At 55.7% G+C, this 21,871-nt stretch overlaps 5 protein-coding genes across 5 annotated transcripts; 4 read left to right on the top strand and 1 right to left on the bottom strand.

Annotated features, from left to right (window-relative positions):
• Positions 1-3,047: 3,047 nt before the first annotated feature.
• On the top strand, positions 3,048-4,740 carry E0L32_005066 (uncharacterized protein; the record flags this gene model as incomplete). The annotated part of the gene is made up of 2 exons (XM_031139546.1): positions 3,048-3,488; positions 3,550-4,740. 2 exons carry the CDS (start codon positions 3,048-3,050, stop codon positions 4,738-4,740), a joined length of 1,632 nt encoding a protein of 543 aa, XP_030996382.1.
• Positions 4,741-7,405: 2,665 nt separating this feature from the next.
• Positions 7,406-8,508, top strand: E0L32_005065 (uncharacterized protein; the record flags this gene model as incomplete). Its single annotated transcript, XM_031139545.1, has 6 exons — positions 7,406-7,471; positions 7,530-7,556; positions 7,729-7,751; positions 7,868-7,995; positions 8,113-8,318; positions 8,377-8,508. The coding sequence occupies 6 exons, from the start codon at positions 7,406-7,408 to the stop codon at positions 8,506-8,508; spliced, it is 582 nt and encodes a 193-aa protein (XP_030996381.1).
• Positions 8,509-10,429: 1,921 nt separating this feature from the next.
• Positions 10,430-12,565, top strand: E0L32_005064 (uncharacterized protein; the record flags this gene model as incomplete). The annotated part of the gene is made up of 1 exon (XM_031139544.1): positions 10,430-12,565. One exon carries the CDS (start codon positions 10,430-10,432, stop codon positions 12,563-12,565), a length of 2,136 nt encoding a protein of 711 aa, XP_030996380.1.
• Positions 12,566-15,393: 2,828 nt separating this feature from the next.
• On the bottom strand, positions 15,394-16,621 carry E0L32_005063 (uncharacterized protein; the record flags this gene model as incomplete). Its single annotated transcript, XM_031139543.1, has 3 exons — positions 15,394-15,995; positions 16,095-16,346; positions 16,426-16,621. 3 exons carry the CDS (start codon positions 16,619-16,621, stop codon positions 15,394-15,396), a joined length of 1,050 nt encoding a protein of 349 aa, XP_030996379.1.
• Positions 16,622-18,668: 2,047 nt separating this feature from the next.
• Positions 18,669-21,101, top strand: E0L32_005062 (uncharacterized protein; the record flags this gene model as incomplete). The annotated part of the gene is made up of 4 exons (XM_031139542.1): positions 18,669-18,955; positions 19,021-19,138; positions 19,204-20,417; positions 20,468-21,101. The coding sequence occupies 4 exons, from the start codon at positions 18,669-18,671 to the stop codon at positions 21,099-21,101; spliced, it is 2,253 nt and encodes a 750-aa protein (XP_030996378.1).
• Between the last annotated feature and the right edge of the window lie 770 nt (positions 21,102-21,871).

Raw genomic sequence — 21,871 nt, 5'->3', positions numbered from 1 at the left:
CCACACCTACGCGGCAAGTTGCGCCCCCCCCCCCAGGCCGCCAGGCACCATCGCCGCCCCTCTCAGATATACGGGGCGTCCTTGACCGCAAAGTCCTTCGCCTGAGTTCAAGTAATGATACACCCACCACAATTGACGGCCTTGGGCGTCAAACCATGAGGCCAGCGGCAGCGCCTGGGAAATTGGAAGATTGGGGCTGGCGAATTGAATATCTGGCCGTTTGCCCACCGGCCACGTGGTGGTTGTCCTCTATTTGTGCGTTGAGTCGGGAGGCCTGGCATTCCAGCCCTGAATCGGGGTACCTACCTACGCCAATCATCCACTGCCCCTGCCAGTCAAGATTGCCAGTGGATACGGGGCATTGTTCATTCGCTTCTTCGTATGTATGCTGTGTGCTGCTGCGCTGAGAGGTTACGCACGCGGAGCAAATTGTTAGCCCCCGAGCGCAGTCTCCAACGACCCCGACAGAGTCTTGCTCGTCCACGCACTTCACGTGAAAGCCGATTGGCCCATTGGGACAGCTTCCTGGACGCGCATCAATGATTTCTCGAGCATCAGTATATTTGATGTACTTCGTATCGTTGTCGAACGCATCAGTCACCGGCATCAATCATCTACTTGTACCCCCCTTCGCATAAACCGACAAGTTCTCAGAATAGTACGCGCCAGGGTCTCTGGGGCTGTGAGTTCGGAGCCGTTTCTGGGGTATGATTTGTCAGGACGGTGCCAAAATCATGGAATCAATCTCAGGGTCCCAGCGCATTGCCGTCCTCCCGCTCAACTCCACACCTCATTTGCGAGCTTCCACTCGCTCCGGCGTCCTGGCAAGGGGGATCTGAACTTGGAAAAGTGCCTACTTCGTACAGGGCAATTGATCTGTAATTCGTAGCGCCTTTCTCAAGGCTCCTTATCTAGCATCAATGATGTCATTGGCCACCGAGCAGCATAAACACTCCTGCCTGCACTCTTCAACGAGGCCATCATCACCACTGTCAGTCGAACCTATATTGCCGCTTATTCTAGTCAATAACCGGATTGGAGAGAGATGAAAAAATAATAAGAGAGAAAGAAACCAAGAAAAGGAGCTTAGGAAACGGAGATCATCGGGCGAGCGCTGCCCGCGTGAAGAGTGGTGTCACAAGGGCGACAGATTGAACCGGATGGTGAGTCCAAATGGATCCAACTGTACTTGTTATCTCCACCCTGCTATCATCGCCCGAGACAAGAATGCCTTTCTTTGTTTGTTTGTTTCTTTCTTTCTTTAATTCGCAAACTAGTAGAACCCCATTGCTGCTCTTCAGAAGCCGAAACGGCTCATGCCACTTTGCGTTCTTCAGCATCTACCTTCTTCTACTCCGGTTCATGAAAATCCTTGTAGCTCTGGAAGAGCGAGTGAGATGCCGAGACGGGCATGTCAAAAACAAACAGTTGGTTGACCCTTGTTTGCCTAATACTTCAAGGAGCTCAGAAGTGATTATGCAGGAGCGGTAAGTGAAATATGGCTTGACAACGGAGCTGAAGTTTGGTTCTGGACTCTTCAAACCCTCAAGAAGCGCAATGCGAATTCAATGATGTCGAAGTCCAATAGAATTTCTGAGACATGGGTAATCATATGCTTCCTTTTCAGAAGTAAGGACACTGCCTACTTGTACATCATTTTGTTGAGTTGTTAGAGTTCATGTATTGATTTCATTCTAGCAATGTTGTAACTGATAAATCAAGTCTTCGCATGTTGTCTCTTGATCTGCGTATCTTAGGCGAAGAACTTAATCAAATAGCTATTCTGTCATCGCCTATTGCTTTTATTTGATGTCAGTCACTATATTCCATAAAGTAGCTTGGGAAGACTCTGCTTAACATATCGCTATACTAGGTACCTAGGTAATACTTCAGCACCAATTGTCTCGGTTCTACTGGATCAATTCCAACATCAGGGTCTCAAAAGTGGCCCACCCTCTGCAGGGCAATGTGTTCATTGTGTGTCTTCAACTTGTATTTAATTTACAGTGTAATTCGGCTTTGACTAACAAATAGACAGAGCACCAAGTCAATTGTATAGTTGATTAAAGTTCAACATTGTAAAGAAGCATCTTCTCATCAAGACAATGGTTAGAAAGAGCAACCGACTTAGTATTCAAGCAGCAGAATTGGTCTACCTCTCCCAACTGCTAACAGAGCTGAGACCGAGAAAAGCATCCATTGTGATAGGACATTGCAGAATACATACAGATTGACCAGATATACTGAATGTGCTTCTTTTGCGAGTTTGAGTCGTGACATGGTCTCCCAACGCTCGGCGATGCTGGCTGGAAGCCGCATATATGCAGATGAACAAGAAGGAACGTTTGCATGCGATATCAACATACCTTCCGAGAAGTAGAGTTCAGATACATCATCTAGGCTCCGAGATCGGCTCTGAAAACTTTGCAGTCTTGTCTGGTAGTATCAGTATTCCTTGAAGATATTTGTTCATGAATAAACCCGGTCGAGGATTTCTTCCGAGTCCAATATATCTCTGATAGCATTTTGTCAACTTTGAAAACCGACATTCCTAAGCCTTATATCCTTTGCATCTGCTACCGACTTCTCAGATTGACCAATTCTTCAATGACCCGGCACTCGACACGATGAGTTCAGATTGCTCCGCGTCTCCGATACTAGGAACATCTCCCTGCGATGCCTCGACCTCTTGCGTGGAAAAGATATCACGATGGCTGGACAATTTGGGCATATCGTGTGACCACGACTCTTTACCATGCAATACCAGAATCCCACCGTGCTATCCAGACGGCAGCGACGAGGTCAACCAGATTCTCCACCTGGTAGAGTCAGCGTCGCGTCAACGAAGCTCACCGTTGCTTTCCCCTTCCCCGAAAAGCCTTACGCCGTCGATGGCCAGCACGGCGGTCTCGATCGACGTTGAAACGATTTATCAAACCCTCGCAGACTTCGCGGCGATCCAAATACTCAGAGCATGCTACACCCTCCCTCCGTCCTACTTCATCGCCAGATCGGGGCCACGACCGCAGATGATTTCATCCCTGGTCATGCACTGTCACCATTGCTGCATTCCCGCTCCCGGAGAGACATCTGATATCCATATTTCCAAGAATCCCTTGGCTTCCCAACTACATGAAGACCCAACGCTACCGGTTGGGTTCGACGGGCCGAGAAGCTCCATCGGCAATGCTGGCCAGTTGGAAGCTAGTGCCTCGGGTACCCCTATTCCGCTGTCGGATTCTGTCTCCCGCTCACGGGCCGGGTCGCCCGCTTCCCTCCGGCGAAGGATTGGAAAACACCACTGGTTTCGTCACGTGCGGAAGCATCGAACACCGCGATTGCTTCATGTCACCGAGACATCTGATTCGCATGGAAGTCAAGAAGACGACAAGGAATCACAGGACCAGGCTGCTGAAGGGTCAGGAGAGGGCTATGTTCCAGACATGGATCTGGGAGACAAGAGCCGCGAGGACCTTCAGGGTGCAACGGTAAGCCCCTATCATGACTCCTACATGTGCTATCACACTAATTGCTGCTATGAACCCTCAGGACGATACAGACGAGGCCAGTGAGAGTGCCTCTTTGACACCTGTGAGGGCTGTGACCCCTGAGACGTCCTCGGCGCCCAGGGTGTCGAGAATGAGGAGAGCAAAGCTGCCGAGCTCCGAGGACTCGAACGCAACGAGCCATGTGCCCGAAATGGCTCCATACAAACACCCAGAGCGGTTGCTACGCGAGCCAGACGAGCCGCAGAAACGCCTCACTCGCCCTGTGGTCCCCCCGAACACACCAAAAACGCCGTCGAGGATGACGGGAAGCTCGGCCGCGGTGCCCTTAGGCAAGACACCTGACTCACCGGTGAGACTGGCGCCTGCTGTACCGCCAAATACACCGGCGGGCCGAGATATTGTTGGCACACACGCCCCGCTTCATCGAGTTGAACACCATCTTGATCTCCGGACAGCTGCAATGGCAGAGGGCTTGCCGAACGGACCGAGGCCGTCAACGGACTCGGCGGGCCAAATCGATCACTCGGACAGGGCTGAGACAAACAATAATGATGGGACGCCACCGCAAGGTCGGACAGCCGAGCGGCCCAGACAATCAACGCGCAACAAGACTCACCGACAAGTGTCCTTCGACGAGAAGCAGGTGACGGCGGCGGAGCTCAACCGCCTGACGAGGCTCGTCGACAAAGCCTTGCAGGTGGTGGAAGGCACCGACAGTCCGGTGAGCTCCGCGGGCTCGTGCAAGGACTTTGGCTTCATCAATCCTCGGGAGCTGCGATGCCCCCTGCGGAGCCCTCCGCCGCCCGGGGGGATGGCCAGCATCTTCCCGCCGCCCACTCTTGGCGCGCGGCCGACTGTCAAGTCTACCTCGAGCTCGCCACTGCCGCAGCCAGTTCCGGACGGGAAACCCCCGGCCGACGCGACCCAAGACCCGAGCCGAAGCCAGAGCATCGCCGAGTCCAGGCAGCCTGTGCTGCTGGATGAGCTGACAGAGAGCCCGGAAGCCATGTCGTCGGGCGCGAGCTCGACCACTGTTGACAGCCGCTCGTGCGGCGAGAAGTCGTCCACTGCGAGCGGTGCCGATGACGTCGGTCGGCGCCCGGGGCAAAGGAGCAGCAGCGGCACCATCCAGGTACTGGAGAGTCTGGCGGAGGCGAGTGCGAGCGACTCTGATAGCTTTGTCACCTGTCGGAGCAATCTGTCTGGCGAGGACAAGGGTGGAGTCAAATGATCGAACAGACGCGCGCGCGCGTGTGTGTGTCTAGCTCCTGTATCGGGAAAAAACATCCTGAAACAATGCTGTCGAGCTCATGTGTATCATGAGTCCTAGAATAATGCGAGAAAGAGAGGAAGAAAACAAATCCCAAAATGTTCATATCAGGATGGACGTGATTTGAGACTGGTAATTCCCTCCGCCGCCTTGTCAGCATCCAGCAGTCCCAGGCGCGATCGCGCGACCGAGGCGATCGCTACGACACCACCCGAGGGTCGCGAATGGCCATCGACGACTGCAGCCCAAGGCGAGTAGACTTCTGTTATTCTATTAGTTCCCTAATGAATTTGCGAAGAGCCAAGGAGCCGTTCTGTAAGGAAAGCAGATGGCAGGAGAGAACACGTAGGTTGCATCGGGGGGCGGGTGCATCGCGACGAGCAAACACGGGGATGACGAGCAAATCCTAACATCCGCACAAAGACTCCAGGTTGATATTGATCTCTAGCGAGAATTTCGCCGTTGAACGGATTACACCATCAGCAGGCAAGAGGCTCTTGGGTCGGGATCGAGGACAGCATCGACTGAGGACCCATGCAGGGCCATGTTGTCGAGTTGGGCTGCGACGCGTGTTGGGCCAGACTGGGCGCAAGACCCGGAATTACACTGTCGCGAACACCAGGTGGACATTGGAACAAAAAACACCGGGGAAACCAATGGATAATAAAAGGGAGATTAGTATTATTATTGAATGCAAAATTAAATCTACGATATGATGCGGACAAACAGGCGAGCCACGACCAAGGGCAATGACTCGAAGAGGCGCAAAAGTCAAAACGAGGTTGTAAGAGGGAAAAAGAAGGGCGAGCATCACCAGCGTGGAAGTGAGGGAAGCCACAGGCTCGAGGCGTGTGCTAATGATCTGGAGTTTTGTTGTCCCAGAAGGGGTGGAAGCCAATCACAAATTGCAAAAACTGGAGCCTGTGTTATTTGGGATTAAATTGCATTTCTGGGCCAAATGGAAATGGAGAATTGCCTTTTCAACGCCCAAAGAGGAAAAGCGGGAGGTTAGACGAAGGAGAGGGAGATAAGCATGGTGGATGGTCTGGGAGAGAGAGGCAGGGCTGCCGGGACGAGGATGGGCTGGCTTGCTGGCCGGTTGGCGCATTTGATGGCATTGGCATTCTGGGCTGTCTGTTGCAACAACGGCGGGCGGGTGGGGAAACAAGTCGAGACCCAGGCCCGGCTCTTAGGCACAGGTCACGTAGCAGATGCCCCGGTTAGCCTGGATCCCGTGTTGGACTGAATCAACGCCATGTTCTCCCCGTCGTTCACCTTGCAGAATCAGATGCGAGTAGGTTGATGGCGGGCCCAAGTGGATGTACAAGGAGTTGACGTGGAGGTATGTGCATCAGATAAGCTTAGTGTTCAATTGAAAAAAGAACATTCATCACAGCACTCATGCACAACACAGCAAAAGTAACACATCATCATCATCCTTCAAGAGAAACAAGATCTGCAAGTCTATTGGCGGGGGCGGCAGCCGGCAGACACATCGTGCTGCAGGCGTGGCGGAAGAGCTTGGGATTGGGTGGCATGCAGAAGGGAGATGAGGGAGATGAAACGAACGAGGAACGGGGAGAGAGAGGTGAGAGGGTGGGAGAAGGTGGGAGGTGGGAAGGACTCGGAGGGACGTTGAGGGGAGCAGATGCGCGGTGGTGGTATTGCATTGGGCGGGCGGCGGTGGAGGAGGAAGGAGGCTAGGGTGGGGCTTTGCAAGACAGAGTGATGGTGTGACTTGAGGAGAGGATGCGAGCACAAGAGAGACGGGAACCGGAAGACACAGAATGCTAGGTATTATGCCATTCTAGGTTGATCGTCAGCCTGGCGAGGTGAGGTGAGGTCAGGTGGGCTGGGAGGAGGCTGACTCACCGCGTGGCTCGTTTCGAGGATCAAGTTGGTTGGAAATGACAAGAGCGAGAAGGAGGAGGAGAATGACGACGGACTGAGAAGATGGGAGATGGGAACGGGAACAGGAACGGAAACGGGCAACTCAACTGACACGCATGCTCCCCAACACCAGGTAGGTAACTAAATGCCCAACCCATCCCGACGGCACGAGAGAACCAAAAGTCGACGGGTGCCATGTGATCGGTCACTCGGGGATGGTGCTACGTAATGAGTTTCCCCTAGTTAGACCAGCGTCCTCAACTGCCCTCTCTGCTGTCTCAAGAGCTGGGGAAGAGGGAAAAGAGAGAAAGCTCGAGTGGGCTGTAGCCTGTAAGCCATGACTAGCGCGGCGCTGCTCCAGGACGAACAAGGGCAGAAGCTTGGGCCACCCAGCTGGCATTTTTAGCGCCCAGACACTAACGAGCACCTGTTTCGCATGGACCGGCTTCTGGATCGAAAAAAATAGGGTGCCGCGCCCCGCGACTTGCGACTGATTGTACTGATTGCAGCAAGACCCCCGCTCCCATATATAAACATTGTCCTCCCCCGAACGCGCCCGCCCCCCGATCCCAGCTTTCCCTCTTCTTGATCTCCTCTCGATTCACGAACCAAAGCATCATTCTCAGTCTCCAGTAGCCTCACCAGCTCATTTATTCAATTGCCTCCAGCTTCTATCCGAAGTCGGTACACCATCTCAACTCGTCTTACACGCGTCTCACGACCCAAAACAATCACAATGCCTCCCAAGAAGACCGACGGCGCTGCTGCTCCCAAGAGCAAGAGCACTCACGCCTCGTACCAGGTCAGCCGCCACAACCCCGGGCTTTTTCTCATCCGTATCTCCTGCTAACGGACATCAGGACATGATCACTGACGCCATCGTCGCGGTAATTCACCCCGTGCCATTGCTTCCGGCGCATTCGGTGTGGTCCGCGGTCGGCATTCATGGCAATCACATGAGGTCATGAGTGCCATCGCGACCTGCGGCCACCACCATGAGAATGCTTGCCGTTTTACTTCGTCTTTCAATTATGCTGACTGTATTTTGCCTTCAAACAGCTCAAGGACCGCAATGGATCCAGGTAAGCCTATTTTTTCACGTTTTGTGTGTGGCGACGCGCCCAACACCAGGGCTCGCGGTCACATGAGGCTATTCCCACCACCCAACCCAACCTTCATATACTGACGCGTCATGCAGCCGCCCTTCGCTCAAGAAGTATGTCAAGGCCAACAACAACCTGAGCGTCACCGACGCCATGTTCGACTCTCTGTTCAACAAGGCTCTGAGGAGCGGTGTTGAGAAGGGTGTCTTCGAGCAGCCCAAGGGTATGTTCCGGGCCCTCAACCCGGCCTACCTGCCATGACTCGCGACGGGTCATGGCAAGTACGCGGGGTCTTTCCCACTTGTCTACTGCGTCCAGTCGTGCTCACAAGCTTTACCAGGCGCTTCCGGCGGCACCAAGCTGGCCAAGAAGTCGGCTAAGCCCGCTGCTCCCAAGACGGCCAAGAAGCCTGCCGTCAAGAAGGAGACCAAGGAGAAGAAGGCCACCGCCACCAAGACTAAGAAGGCCGCCCCCAAGAAGGAGGCCAAGGACAAGAAGCCTGCCGCCGCCAAGGCTGCCACTAAGAAGACTGCTGCTCCTAAGAAGGTACGCGCCCCTCGCCTGTGATGACTTGTGCCATGCAGAGTACTTACTGGCCACGTAGGCGCCTGCTGTCGTTGACAAGCCCAAGACTCTGACTAAGACCAAGTCTGGCCGTGTCGCCAAGACCACTGCTGCCCCTAAGAAGGCGGCGCCGAAGAAGGCCGCTCCCAAGAAGGCCGCCACCAAGGCATGAGTTCTTGCCTAGCGTTTTCTTGTGATGTCTTCTTGTCCATGTATGACGGGTCTTTGGCGTTCAACGGCATTTGGGGTGGGTTCTAAATATGGCAACCTTTGAGCTACGCGTGTATGGTTGATATTGTTTTCCCGGCTGGGGGGGTTCTTTGGGATGGTTTTGGTTTACTGGTATCTCGGCGACGCAGACGCGCGCGCAAAGTCGGCCTAGGGAATTGTGGTTTCAGATGTGCTCCTCTTTGCATCATACATTATAGTCTGTCTGTACCGTCCTCGAGGGCGAAGCGCAAACAGATGGTGGTCTCAGCGCCTGGCCGAGCCGATCATCGTTCCAAAGCGAAGCGGTCCGACTCGTGGTGGCTGAACCTCGGGGAGAGCGGTTATCTGAACGGGCGGGCTGGCCGGTTTCGCGAACGAAACCACGAGAGCCATGATGGCTGTAATTATACCAATGCGAAGGAACTGCGATTTTCAAGATGACTACAAACTCCATGCTGCCCTTGACAGTGATGACCCCATGTTTTGACGAGACTTGGGGGGGGGACTGGATAGGAGGACTAAACGCGTCGTTGGCGAGCGCGACAGCGGTTTGTTTACATCATTCGGACAACCCCCTGTCCGGCGTGCCCGAGTTGATAAGAAGAGGTGTTGAAAAGGGGTGTCACGTGGATCGGCAGGAGAAGGCCAAGGACCGCGATTTCGTCAACTGGAATGAGACGAGGTCAAATTGGTGGACATCACCAAAGCTCAAGGTTGCTGTCGCTAGCTCGCCGTGTGGGGACACCAGCGGGGCCGGGGGCCTGAGCTTGGGCTTGCTCAATCAAGCCGCCATCATCAGCCACGCTCGCTGCTCCGGACGAGTTCTACGGGGCTTGGCCATTGTCCTCGGCTGCTGCCTCGACTGAAACCGGGTGGCTCTTTTGGAATTCCTGATGACGCTTCGCGAGTTGAGAGATGAGCAACGCTCGTCAGGCAATCGGTCAACTAACTATAGTGTCTTTTGGCACGATCTCGGCAGTACCTGAAATGCTTGCCTTACCTACCTAAGTAGTCAAGACGCGAGTAATATCCATCATGGCGGATTCATCAGCAATGGGCTGGCAAACAGCACTGCTCCGTGGTGACTTTCATGTGCCGACGATTTGGGGGTCTGGCGCGATGCAGACTTGGTACCTCACCTAATAAGCGCTGAGTTGATTGATTTATGAATGGCTCGTAGACTTGGGCTGATCCGTCGGTCCACACTCCACAGTGCTTGGCTGGCCGTTGACCGGTGGTGCCTGGCGCGCGGCTTACGTTAGGTACCTCGCGCTGCCACATCTTGGCTCTCCAGCAGTTGTAGCTAGGTGCTAGTTCAGGCTAGACAGTGCTCGGCGTGCTAAAGATGGTGGTCTCTAGATCCATACCTAGTTCGTCGTAACAGCAGTCCGCTGCTTGCGTCAATACATGTATCACATCCCATCGATTCGTGGCTCGGCTTCTACGGGTTGGCCCTTCTGGGAAAACAAGAACGTGGATTTTCTCATCTTGCGGCACACAATCTGCAACCGGATACAGGTGGTAGACGAAACTCAGCACTGCCGCACATTGGATCTTCTGTAGATGGTTTGACCGATTCTTCCGGCGGCGCTGGTACCTGATCGACCAATCATCCCCGTCCCACCTTGCCTCACCAACCCCGATCCTGCCGCCCTCGTACAGTACGTCCATCCTATCGTCCGCGAGCCGGCCGGGTCTGCTCACCAGCACTTCTTCAACCCCGAAGCCGCATATGACAATGGATGCTACGAGCTGAGACGCAGCTTCTGCGAGCCCAGCTATCCATTCTCCCAACGGCCACCTACCACCCTGACAGACCCTCATCCCAATTGCATCGCAAGCTACTGCCCCTCTATCGGCCGCTCCCCGCCCAGATACCAACCATGGCGGAACCAAATCTCGCCTCCAACAACCCGTTTCGCCGCAGACCTACCATACCTCAGCCTCCCGTCGAGGCTGATGCCGGCTCTACGCCCTCTCCCGTGCCCGCCGCCTCTCCTTCGCCCCAACCCTCCGGCGACGACTTCCGCAGAGCTCTGACAGCACTCCCCAAGTCTTCCGAAGCTCCCCCATCCACGACCTTCCAGAAACCCAAGCCCGTCAAGAGGGTGCGCGTGCAGTCGCCGCCGCCTTCAAGCCCTGACTCGACAGAAGCCGAGTTTGAGGCCCGGTTCCCAGCCTCCGGCCATGTTCAACCGCCGCGGCATGACGAGAACGACAGCTCGAGCACCAGCAGCAGCGAGTCGGAAAGCGAGGCAGGGGAAGACCCATTCCGAAGTACGAGGCCCGGTGTAGAGACCGAGATCTCGGGGACGTCATTTCCACCCTCCGCAACAAGGCAGCGGCCGCCACTAAATCCGTTCGGCAGGACGCTGCAAGATATAGAGCAAGGATCCGGGGAGGCGGCTTCGGATGCGATTAGGAGCCCAGGTGCTACGGCCGGGAAGGCGTCGCTAGACGTGGACTCTTTCCGGAGGCTGCTCATGACAGGACAGTCGGGCGGTATAACTGCTGCTCCGGCCGTCCTCGGCTCAGGGACACATCAAACGCTACAGCCTCCGGGCCCTGCCGGAGATGCCGGAAGCTTTACGGACGCTTCTTCCATCTCTAAGCAGTCCATTTTCGAGGCTAACCAAAATCCCCAGGAGACTCCCAGAACTTCGCACGAGATCTCTGAGGCGGAGGACGACCGACGAGGGCTCCTCCTCCATACACCCTCCGCATCCTCCGAACGAACTACACTTCGCAAAAAGCCTCCGCCGCCAAGCTCACGTCACGGCAAGTTGATCAAGTCCCAACCCAAGCCTGATGTCGCAGAGCCAAGTCGGGAGAGCACACCACGGCCGACAACAAAACAGCTAGATGACCCAGCCTCATCAATTGTCCAGGCCAGGCGGACGTCATCGTCTTCCGACTTGAACAAGCCGCTGCCACTCCCACCGCAGCGGCCCTCAGTCGATGGAGAACGGGAGAGTGTCTTTGACAAGGAAGCTGCTGGCAAGGTGCCCGAGGTTGACGTCGATCCCGATGCCCCAGAGGAAGACATTCCTTCACCACGACCCCCGACGCCGCCCAACGCCAGCCACTCTACTTCTGCCCCCGTCACAGCAACGCCCGCGATGGCAAAACCGGCGCCACCACCGCGTAGGCAAGCTCACTACAAACCCGATCCCAAAGCATCTTCTACCACATCTACGGCCCACGAGCATCCTTCTACATTCCCCGTCGACGACGAAGCTGCTCCGCCACGATCCTCGATGGACTCCACGCATTCCAGGTCTTCTAGCTTCAAAGCTAACTTCAGTGCTCCTCCCCCGCCACCGTCCAGACGTTCAGGCCATGCCTCAAAGCCATCGACATCCTTGGTCTCGCCATCGGTCACATCCTTCGCCTCATCGATCTCGAGCCCCGCCATCTTGTCAGACTCGGAACGCGGACAACTAGGATATTCTCGAGCCCAGGGCCCGACATTTGAAGCAAGCAGCCCACCTGCGGCGCAGACGGATGGGTCGGCGCCAGACCCAATCTCGCCGCCTCCTCAGGAGAAGCCATCTCGTCCGCCTCCACCGCCTGCTCGCCACGTATCTGTGCGTCACAAGGAGCATCATCGGCAGGCTGACCACTTTTCCGCCACCCCGGGTCGCCCGCCCAGCGTGGTCAGCGTCGAAGCCCCAACACCTCCCGCTTCCCGGGCCGGAGGTATTCCACCGCCGCCACCACCCCGTCCAAGGCAACGGGGGACCAGTCGCGGGAGCACGGAAGTGCCCGATGTCATCGGAAGGAAGAGCATTGACAGCGTCAGCAGTGCCAACCGGGTGCGGATAGCTGATGCTGAAGAAGGGAACGGAGATGGCGGCGGCCAGCTCCATCACAAGGGTGCCGTGACAGAGGAGCAAGCATCGGTCGCCGGCGCGTCAGGCACAGGCCTCGAGGACAGGCGGGATTCACACGCGAACGATATCCTGGCTGATCTGGACAAGCTCAGGAGGGAGGTCGATGCGCTCAGGGGCGCACTGTGAGCGAGGACGGGCCGTGCTGGTCGAGAGAGAACACACGTCATGGTTATGCTACCCCCCGTAGAGAGAGATGCATTTACGTCTTTGCATGTGGTGATGAGTTTTGGGTTACATCTATCACTTGGATCATAGATGGCCATGTCTGTTCATTAGAGCGAATGAGGTTATGGGTTCGACTAGCTGTCATGGAAACGAAGCGATTCAACTTTTTGCACACGTATGGAATGGATTCCGTCCGCGGGAAGTCATCACGGGCTTTGGCTTTGTGTGTGTGTGTGTATGTGGGATCGCCCCTTGACCGCCGGGAAACACTGATCCTGCTGGTGATCTCACCGCTGCATCTAGACACTGGGCTTTTTTTCGTTACACACCACCAGACCCGGCGTGGAAAGCTTCCGCCAAAGAAGAGAAGGAGGGTTCGACCGTTCCCTTGGGGAATGTGACCACGGGAACCTCGTTTTCCTCAACCTGCATAAGACGGCAGGACTGTTCCAGATCGGATCTAAGACAGGATCGCGGGTAGACAAGCATCCAGAACAGCAGAAGATTTTGTCATGTTTCCATCACCACCTCCGTCTTGGGATGCCACATCTCAGCAAAACCCCTCCACCCCTTTCTTCTTTTTTTTGTTCCTTCTCTTCGGGTCCGACTCTTCACTCAGCCCCCTTTGGGAGAACGACGTGGGCAAAGATGCTGCTGTGCTGCTTGCTAAACGGTCGGCTGAATACTTTGGTCTTTTCCCTCTCCTTTTTCCCAAACCATGGTTACCTTTCTAGATCGGAGCACCTGCAGCTGCGGTGCGACGCGATCTCGTATCTCCATTAACGTGCTCCGGAGGGCCAAGTTGCACGACAGTCGTGAGGGGGGGGCCTTTGGTAGTGCCGCCCGCCCAGAGGGAGGGGGATACACACATACACGGTATTCTGCTTACGTGCGCTACGGCTAGTAGCCGCCGCCGCCCTCTGTCTGTTTCGTATGAACCTGCATATCGTTCCCTGCGCCCAGAGTCAACTTTTTTTCGTCTCGCAAGTTTTCGAAGGTTGGGCGGCGGGTTGGGGGCGAAGGGTGCCACCAGTATGACCTGTCATTCTCAGCCCTGACGGAGGGGGGAGGGAGAGCACTCTTCTCTTGGCTTGGAGGTACAGAGGGAGAATGTACGTTTTCTCGTGTGGGGGGAGGGTAATATGATGTCAATGAGATTGATGATGGAGTATGATCTATGGGATTCTCGCTGTCGATGTGGGTTCGCGCGCACGCTTCCGTCCGTAAGACGGCACGTCCAAGCCCCAGGATCTAGACCCATGTATGAAAGTCTACTAGGTCTTTAACCAATCTTTCTTAGGTAGTTCGGACACTTGCTCTGACGGGAGTGTGGAGGGCGAGGCTCAAGAAAGGATGCTTCTTTCAGCTTTGATCAGCCTCCACACAGAGACAGAGGGCCACATTGGTGGTGAATCAACATGGATGCCGCCAGTGTCAGGGCTGACTTTTTAGGAGCCGCCCGCATGACCATGAACCACGAAGAGGATATAACAAAAATAAAAAGACCCTCAGCATGTACACGGGCGCTTACGAAAGAGGGACCTCTATCTGTGGATCAGTTCGTGAACGAAGAGTCGCCAAACCCCCCGAACAGCTTCGGGGTAGGAATGATTTTTCGTTCCTGCCCAATGCTTAGGCTCGGAACTGAACACCTTGAGAAGTAGATCACCAGGCGTCAGCCTCACATTCTTGTGCAGGGCGGGCTGCATTGAGACCCAGTGTCTCGGGTCCATAGGAAATTATAGCAGTTGATAACCGAGCGCTCTGTCTCCTTGGTCGGATGGCCCGACCCCCGTTGTCGAGGAAAAGAGACAACGACCGACTTGGCTACTCGGTCTGTTTGCTTACGATTGAAGTCGGCCGAAAGAGAAGCTGAGATCAATGTAGGTTTTGACAGACGAGTAGATAACAAATGGGCCTTTGGTGTGTCGAGAGAGAGCGGCGTCCAGAGAGCCGGACGGATGTCTCAAGCCCAATGTACCGGACTCGGGAGCGTCATAGGGTCTGCTTGCCGCCTCCCAGGGGTTGGTTCTTTTGCGACGAAATGGCTTGTGTGCGCCCCCCGGTTTCTCAATCCTTCAACAGAGAAGGAGAGAGATACAGGTCTTGTGGCGCTGGGCTTTCGCTGATGATTCACACAGCCAGCTCCTGGTGCCGCCTATGGGAACAAATTCCTGCCGATTGTTTCACAGCATGGCGCTGAGACCTGCCCACCCACCGCGACCACCCTCCCCCCAGTCTTTGTGCCTTAAACTAACCTGTCAAATCCCATATGTCTCCGATACGCAGCTGCAGGTACTACTTGCGAGGCGCTCGCGGTTGCTCTCTTTGTGTGCTCAAGCTTTGTGGTCTCGTGGCTTCTGGGGTAGGGCGGACGAAGACACGGAAAAAAGGCATGATGTTGATGGAAAGGGGCGGCATGGTTCTACTTATTGGGTTTTCAGATAACATCATGGATGCGTAGGAGTGTCATTACGAATCCGCTGTCCTTCACTCGTGTGCTGAATGTACCTAATTTGTTTCAACCGGTGAACAAGTACAAAGTCGTAAGGAAATGGGAGAGAAAAAAAGAAAAAAAAGCAAGGGGTTCACAGCCTGCCACATCATCTTACCATCCTTGCAAGAAAGCCTGGAAGAAAACACAACAGACCGAAAAGAAAAAAATAAACCAGTAATTCAGAGGGTCGGCCTGAGCCTGTCGCAAGTTTACCGCCTCCGCGATCCACTTTCTATTCGTCCAAACGATTGTTCCCTTGCCCTCCCCATCCATCCCGAGACACCTTTAGGCATCAACCCATGATATTGCTCAAGCCATAGCGCGGGTCCGGGATCGTGAGCACCCTCTGCACCTCGGCGGGGTTGAAGACCGCCTCGAAAACCTGCTGGTCGGTCGGCCCCGAGACACTCGAGTGGGACGAGTGGCTGCTGCTGCTGCTGCTCGAGGAGGAGGAGGAGGAACTCTTGGACTTGCCCTTGGAGCCCGAGCTGCCGCCGTGCTTGCCCTTCTTGGCCAGGTCCTCGAGGATGAGCCTGGTCGTGCTGGTCGCGGCGTCGGGGAAGACGAAGGCGACGTTCTGGATGCGGCCCCTGAGCTCCGGGTCCCAGAGCAGCACCTCGCGCCACATCTCGGCCAGCTCGCGCGGCGGGTTCCGGCAGCCGTTGCCGAGGCCAAAGTCGCCGATGACGATGCTCGAGTAGTACCGGTAGGCGCAGATGCGCAGGGCCGCCCGCAGCTTGTCCATGACGATCTCGCGCTCCTCGGCGAACGAGTACTTGGTGCCGTTCTGGTTCAGCTTGGGCCACTTTGTCGGCGCCACGGAGCAGATGGGCAGCTCGACCCAGTCCTCCGGGCTGAACTTCTCGTACCGGTCATGCGGGCCTCGGAAGATCACTGTAGGGAGGGGGCAGAGGGCGGTGGCCCGCGGTTAGTGTGTGCGTTCTTGTGTGGTGAATATTCTCAGGGATGGGCGTGTGTTGGGTTGTGTCTTACCGACTTGTTCTGACAGGATGCCGCCTGCAATGGGTATGGGGTAGTGTTGCTGCTCGTACGAGCCCGGCCCGGGAGTCGCCAGTGTCGCAGAGAGGGTGCTGCGCCGGCAGAGCTTCTCCTCGTAGCCCACGACTCCGGTCTCCCAGTCGCCGCCTGGCCGCTTGTCATTGGCAGCGCAGATGAAGGCGACCCTCACATCGTTGTGTCCTGCCCAGTTGACCGTGAAATCGGCCGGGTCTCCCACCGTAACGCCTACACTCGAGGTTAGAGGAGGGTTCTGCTGCAGGCAGGTAGGTGCATGCTTTGGTGATTGGGGGCTTCATCTGCTCACAGAAGTTGGGCGGCCCAGTAAATGCACGGGGGATGGTGTCAAAGGTGAGACTGAGCAGCGGCTGCCGGTAGAGGTAGGAGAATGTGCCCCAGTTAGCCGTGCACTTCTGCTTGATGTGCGGTATGTAGACCCTCTTGGTCTCCGAGGCTATGTCCGAGGCCTTGGGCTTCGAGTGTTTGGAGCTACTGGAAGGCATGACGTTATGCAGATGCTCGACAAAGAGTATGAGACCAAGTCGATAGGGGTGTAGTAGAGAGAGGCGAGTGGTCCTGGAGGAGAGAAGGCAGTGCAGATGATGGCCAGCGGGTCTCTAGCACCTCGAGGGTTGTGATTTTGAGAAGCATGGTGCCCAGAAGAGCATCTGAAAGGCTGCATCCTTGATACTTATACGTATTCAGAGCCCTTGTATGTGTAAGGGGGCCTCATGGGGGAAAGGCTTGCAAGGACCAAGGCGACAGAGTAAGGCTGAAATTGGAGAGGAATGCAAGAGGGTTCACTTTGCCGAGAATCCTCTTGGGATGGGAGATCTCTGTGTAACCGACGATGTGTCGGCAACCCTCCACTGTCTAGGACATTTGATGTCGAGTAGCCAGACAGGGACAAACATTGGAGAAAAGGGCTCAACGTCGAGGCGCGGAACCAGCGGGCAGCTCCCACCGACCAGGCGCCTCGGTGATGTGCATTCGTTGGAGATGAGGTTCAAACAGATCTAAAGGAGCCGCCGGCATATGGTATCACCAAACGTTCCAGATGCACGGTTGTGGGAATCATTTGGGGAGGGCAAGATGGCCGTTGCCGGCCGCGGGGGGCGTCGGGGGCGCTGCAATTTGCCGTGTCTTAATGCAAGATCTCTTTGTGTAGCCAGCTTCCTGCTAGATCTTAAACCTCCGTCTCGGTCTGTACGATATAGAGTCCCGGAGACAGCAGTGAGTCGACATCTCACTTGGAACTAGTTGACTGGACGGGTTGAGCTGTGAGCTGGACCTCGTCCGTCCTATTCCGCGATGGGCGCGGCGCTGACGTGTCTACTGGTCACCGTGTTGAGCGAAGGTCTGATCTTTGGGAGAGGAGACATGGGCAGACGGGAAGGAGCTATAGCAGGACAGACATATATGATGCTGTTGCTGCTCATGACACCGGTTGAAGGGGGCCTAATGCGTCATAAGCATGTGAGGTTGACGATGATAACACGCCGACTGGACGAGGGTTCAGCACTTGCCACCACTCTCAGGGATTCAGTGACCATCGTGGGGGCATGCCGGATACCCGCTGCATGGCAAGCATCGTTCCCAGCTTCTGGTTGGTAGCTGTCCCGGCCGAACATGAGATATCATTTGACAGGATGGCTTCTCATTCAGTTCCTGTCGTGATGGTGTGTGGTGAGCTTCACCGACCGGTGAGGACTCTGACATGGAAGGATGTGCTTCGATCTGTGCCTCTGCATGAGTTGCTAACGATCACGAACCAAACCACACGCCAAGGACGACTGTCATGAGTTCACACCGCCGGCGAGCCATGCCGGTCCTGGGTGATCATCCCGAGGTGACGCCTGGGTGCGTGACCAAGCCGAAGACAAGCTGCAGGCCAGTGACAAACCAGCAATAAACCAGGTTGCCTGCGTCGCAGCTCAAAAACGACAGGCCCCGGATGGCTCTGGGGAAGTGAACGTGGGCTCCCCATGCCGCTCGTAAGATCTCCAGAAAAAGCAAGGGAGCCCAGCTGAATCCGAGTGGAATGGGCTCATGGAAAAGAAGCAATGCGGCGATCCCAGTTCGAGGAGGTAGTGATCTACTGGCTGATATATCTGCAAGCTTACCCATGGTTGGACACCCGATTTGCTTTTTCTGGTCTCCAAATGGAGCTCTGAAGTCGGGACAGAATCGAATTTAGCGAGACATGTTAGGGGACGGCACGCTAAAAGGTCACCAGATTCCAAATCCATGGGTGCAGTCTCCAGGAGCGGCAGCACCGCTACTGGGGGCCCTGGGGCCTGGAAAACATGAAATCGGGTCAGCACCACGTTATCTTATCAATGTCGAATTGACTTGACATTTTGATATTGAGCTCCATGTCTTATCGCAAAGCTTTGATAGCTCCAGCCCGCGTCAATGATCAATCTCTTGAATTGCATGACACATATACTTGATGCGATTGATTGACACCGATACCCCATATCGAGCTGGCCCTGCAATCCCATCAATTGTCCTACGAGGAGCTGGCGGTGGTAGAAAGCGCGCGAGTCCATGGGTCCTAGGGCCGTCTCTCGCTCCGGTGCGAGCTTCGCCGCGCGAGCTCTCCGTCAAGCCGCTTTCAAACCCCAGACTTGCACACGAAGACACGCCTCCTACGATGCCAAGCGCCGATCTATTGCGAAGCTCCTGGAATGGACACCGAAGGAGCCCTCAACGATAGTGGTTGACGGGTATGTGCGCTCCGTGCGTGCTATGAAGAGTCACCACTTTGTGGCTCTGGGGGACGGCTCTTCGATACAGCCACTTCAAGCTGTGCTGCCCGCACAGAAGGCTGAAGGGTAGGTTCAAGAGCAGCTTGTTTGCGATCTTGAACATGGGACTGACATGACTCTTCATTCTACAGGTTGGCAGTCGGTGCGGCCGTGCGGCTGACAGGCTCTTGGGTTGCTTCCCCGGGGGCTGGCCAGAGCCATGAACTGCATGTCAGTCAGGCAGAGGTCGTCGGTCCGTCCGACGCAAAGGTACGGCATCTCAGACCTGCACGTCGCTCAAGGTCTTGAAAGGCTGCTAATTCGTGTGTCTCAAGACGTTCCCGATCCAGAAGAAGTATCAGACCCCAGACTTCCTTCGCACCATACCGCATTTACGACCGAGAACACCCTTCAACTCTGCTCTCCTGCGCTTCCGTTCCGAAGCGATCACACATCTGAACCAGTTCTTCGCGGATCGACTCTTTACACAGACGCACCCTCCTCTGATAACATCGTCGGACTGTGAGGGCGCGGGTGAAGTTTTCACTGTGGCTCCGGCAAACAAGACACCTCCCACAAGTGATGGATCCGAGACAAACGAAGACTTCTTTCGATCGACCAAATACCTGACAGTGTCCACTCAACTACACCTTGAGGCTCTAGCCCAGGCCGTTGGGAACGTCTGGACCCTCTCGCCGACCTTCCGTGCCGAAAAGAGTGACACTTCGAGACACTTGAGCGAGTTCTACATGCTCGAAGCTGAGATGTCGTTCGTGGACGATATGGCAAGTGTCATGGACCTCGTGGAGGACATGCTTCGCAGCCTAAGTACCGACGTTTTCAGGACTGCAGCAGCACAAGATCTCCTGCAGCGAACCAAGCAAAGTGCCAATGACCTTGCGCCTGCCTCAGAAGTGGTTCAACGCTGGGAAGGCTTGATGAAACAGGCGTGGCCGCGCATCACATACACAGAGGCGATCGAGATTCTGAAGGCGAGCAGACAGAAGTTCGCACACAAGCCAGAATGGGGCTCTGGCTTGCAATCAGAACACGAGAAGTACCTCGCAAGTACGGTCGGCGAAGGGAAGCCCATCTTCGTCACCGATTATCCCCGTGCCATCAAGGCCTTCTACATGCTTCCGAGTCGCTCGACGAGCTTGTCTACTGGCAGCATTTCGAGTGTCTCGGCAGGCAGACTCGACGGTCCCGTCCGAGATGACGGGTCCCGCTTGACGGTAGAATGCTTCGACTTGCTCGTGCCCGAATACTGCGAGATTGCTGGCGGCTCGATGCGCGAGCACCGCCTGCCACAACTGCTCGATGCAATGGCTATGCACGGAATGGCGCCGCCGACCCTGGATTCTCCTCACCAGGCCGAGGCGGGATCCGAGAGTGAGGCCTCTATCTCCCAAGCCGGCAGCCTCGACTGGTATGTCGACCTCCGTCGCTGGGGATGCCCTCCGCATGGAGGTTTCGGGCTTGGGTTCGATCGGCTGCTTTGCTACCTGTCTGGCGTCCAAACGATCCGTGACATTGTTGCCTTCCCCCGGTATTATGGACGATGTGACTGCTAGTCCAAATACCAGAATAAACTGCCAGGGATACCACGCTTCGAGACTTGGCCGTGGGTCGTCGACAGTCATCCCCTGCTGCCGTACTCCTCACGCCTCGCGTACATTTGACAAGAGGGTCGGTACTCGTGTGGGCCGTCGCACAACAGCCATTCGATCTGCGACCGCTGCAAGCAACCATTTGTCCTCCCGATATGTCTCTTGCCGTGGCCTGCTGTCCACCGTTGGACTCTGCCTGGATGCAGCAGCGCGGAAACCCGCCCAGCGCGAGCCGGCGGCTGGCTACGTCAGGCGCATGTGGGAGAGGCTTGCATCTGACAAGCCCCCCTCCCCTTGGGTCTTCCCGTGTCACTCTGGAAATTTTACGGCCTTATGTTGGTTATTGTCCGCGGCCATCCTTCGTGCAGGACCATGCAGATAGCCAGCGAAAAGAAAACCTGCGCATGCCATGCTTCATGCTCCCTCGACCTCGAGCAAGATGTTGGGAGCATCTGACGTCCGACTTTTCCACCTATCACACACGGCAGCGTCCCAACCGATCGACACTTCGAGGGACAGGAATCGCTATATCGCGGACTGCAAACAGTGTCACCACCGATCTGCAGTTTGGTGACGCCCTCCTCCTCTCCGCCTCACCTTGCGGTTTTTTGGCCCCCAAATAGGCTGAACGGGAGTGACAGCCGGTCCTTTGCACGCGAGTGGAGAAGGCCAAGGGGCGGGATCAATCCATCGTCCAACAACTCTTGCTCTCTGTGTTCAAACATGCCGTGGCCACCCCCCCCTCCCTCCCCCTTCTCCAGATGAGACGGGAGAATGTACCATATGTATTACGCTGGCAAAACAGATCTTGTTTGTATTGTACGATATAGTGTTTGTGGACCGCTGTACTCTATCTAGACATCATCCTTATTTCGCCGCATCTTCCCGCGGCACACAAGAGAATGTAGATACGCATCTCTGCTTTGCAGCGGTGAGGTCTCGGCGGGTTCAACCCGATAAAACTGTTGGATCAAGCGTAGCATCTCGTTTTTCGAGGCAGGGCTAATGTTGTTGCGGCCGGTTGTGATCACCTCGCCCCCCCGGGCCCCGTCTTACCTTCTTGCCTCTCTTCACCTTCCGGGGGGTTCGATAAGATGTTTCCCTCTTGAGAGACGCATTCGGTCCTGCCGTTGACCGCCCAACGGACCTGGCTTTGGACAACGGGTCCTCGGAAGGATGTCGTGGAACCGGGGGCTCCTCACCGCTGATCTCCGCATGGCAATCACATCATAGCAAAGGATTGAAAGTGACAGCCCAGGCGATGACCCGACATCTCCGGTCAGCGCGCCGTCGGTCTCTGCTTTCGACCGTAGGGCTGGCGGAAATAGAGGAGGGGGGGGTGGCCACGGCATGTTTGAACACAGAGAGCAAGAGTTGTTGGACGATGGATTGA

Source organism: Thyridium curvatum (assembly GCF_004353045.1).
Source record: "Thyridium curvatum strain D216 chromosome Unknown NODE_26_length_443329_cov_82.569921, whole genome shotgun sequence".
In the NCBI taxonomy this organism is placed as follows: Eukaryota; Fungi; Ascomycota; class Sordariomycetes; order Thyridiales; family Thyridiaceae; genus Thyridium; species Thyridium curvatum.
Note: the sequence above shows the minus strand (reverse complement) of the source record. Positions and strands in the feature narration are given on the sequence as shown.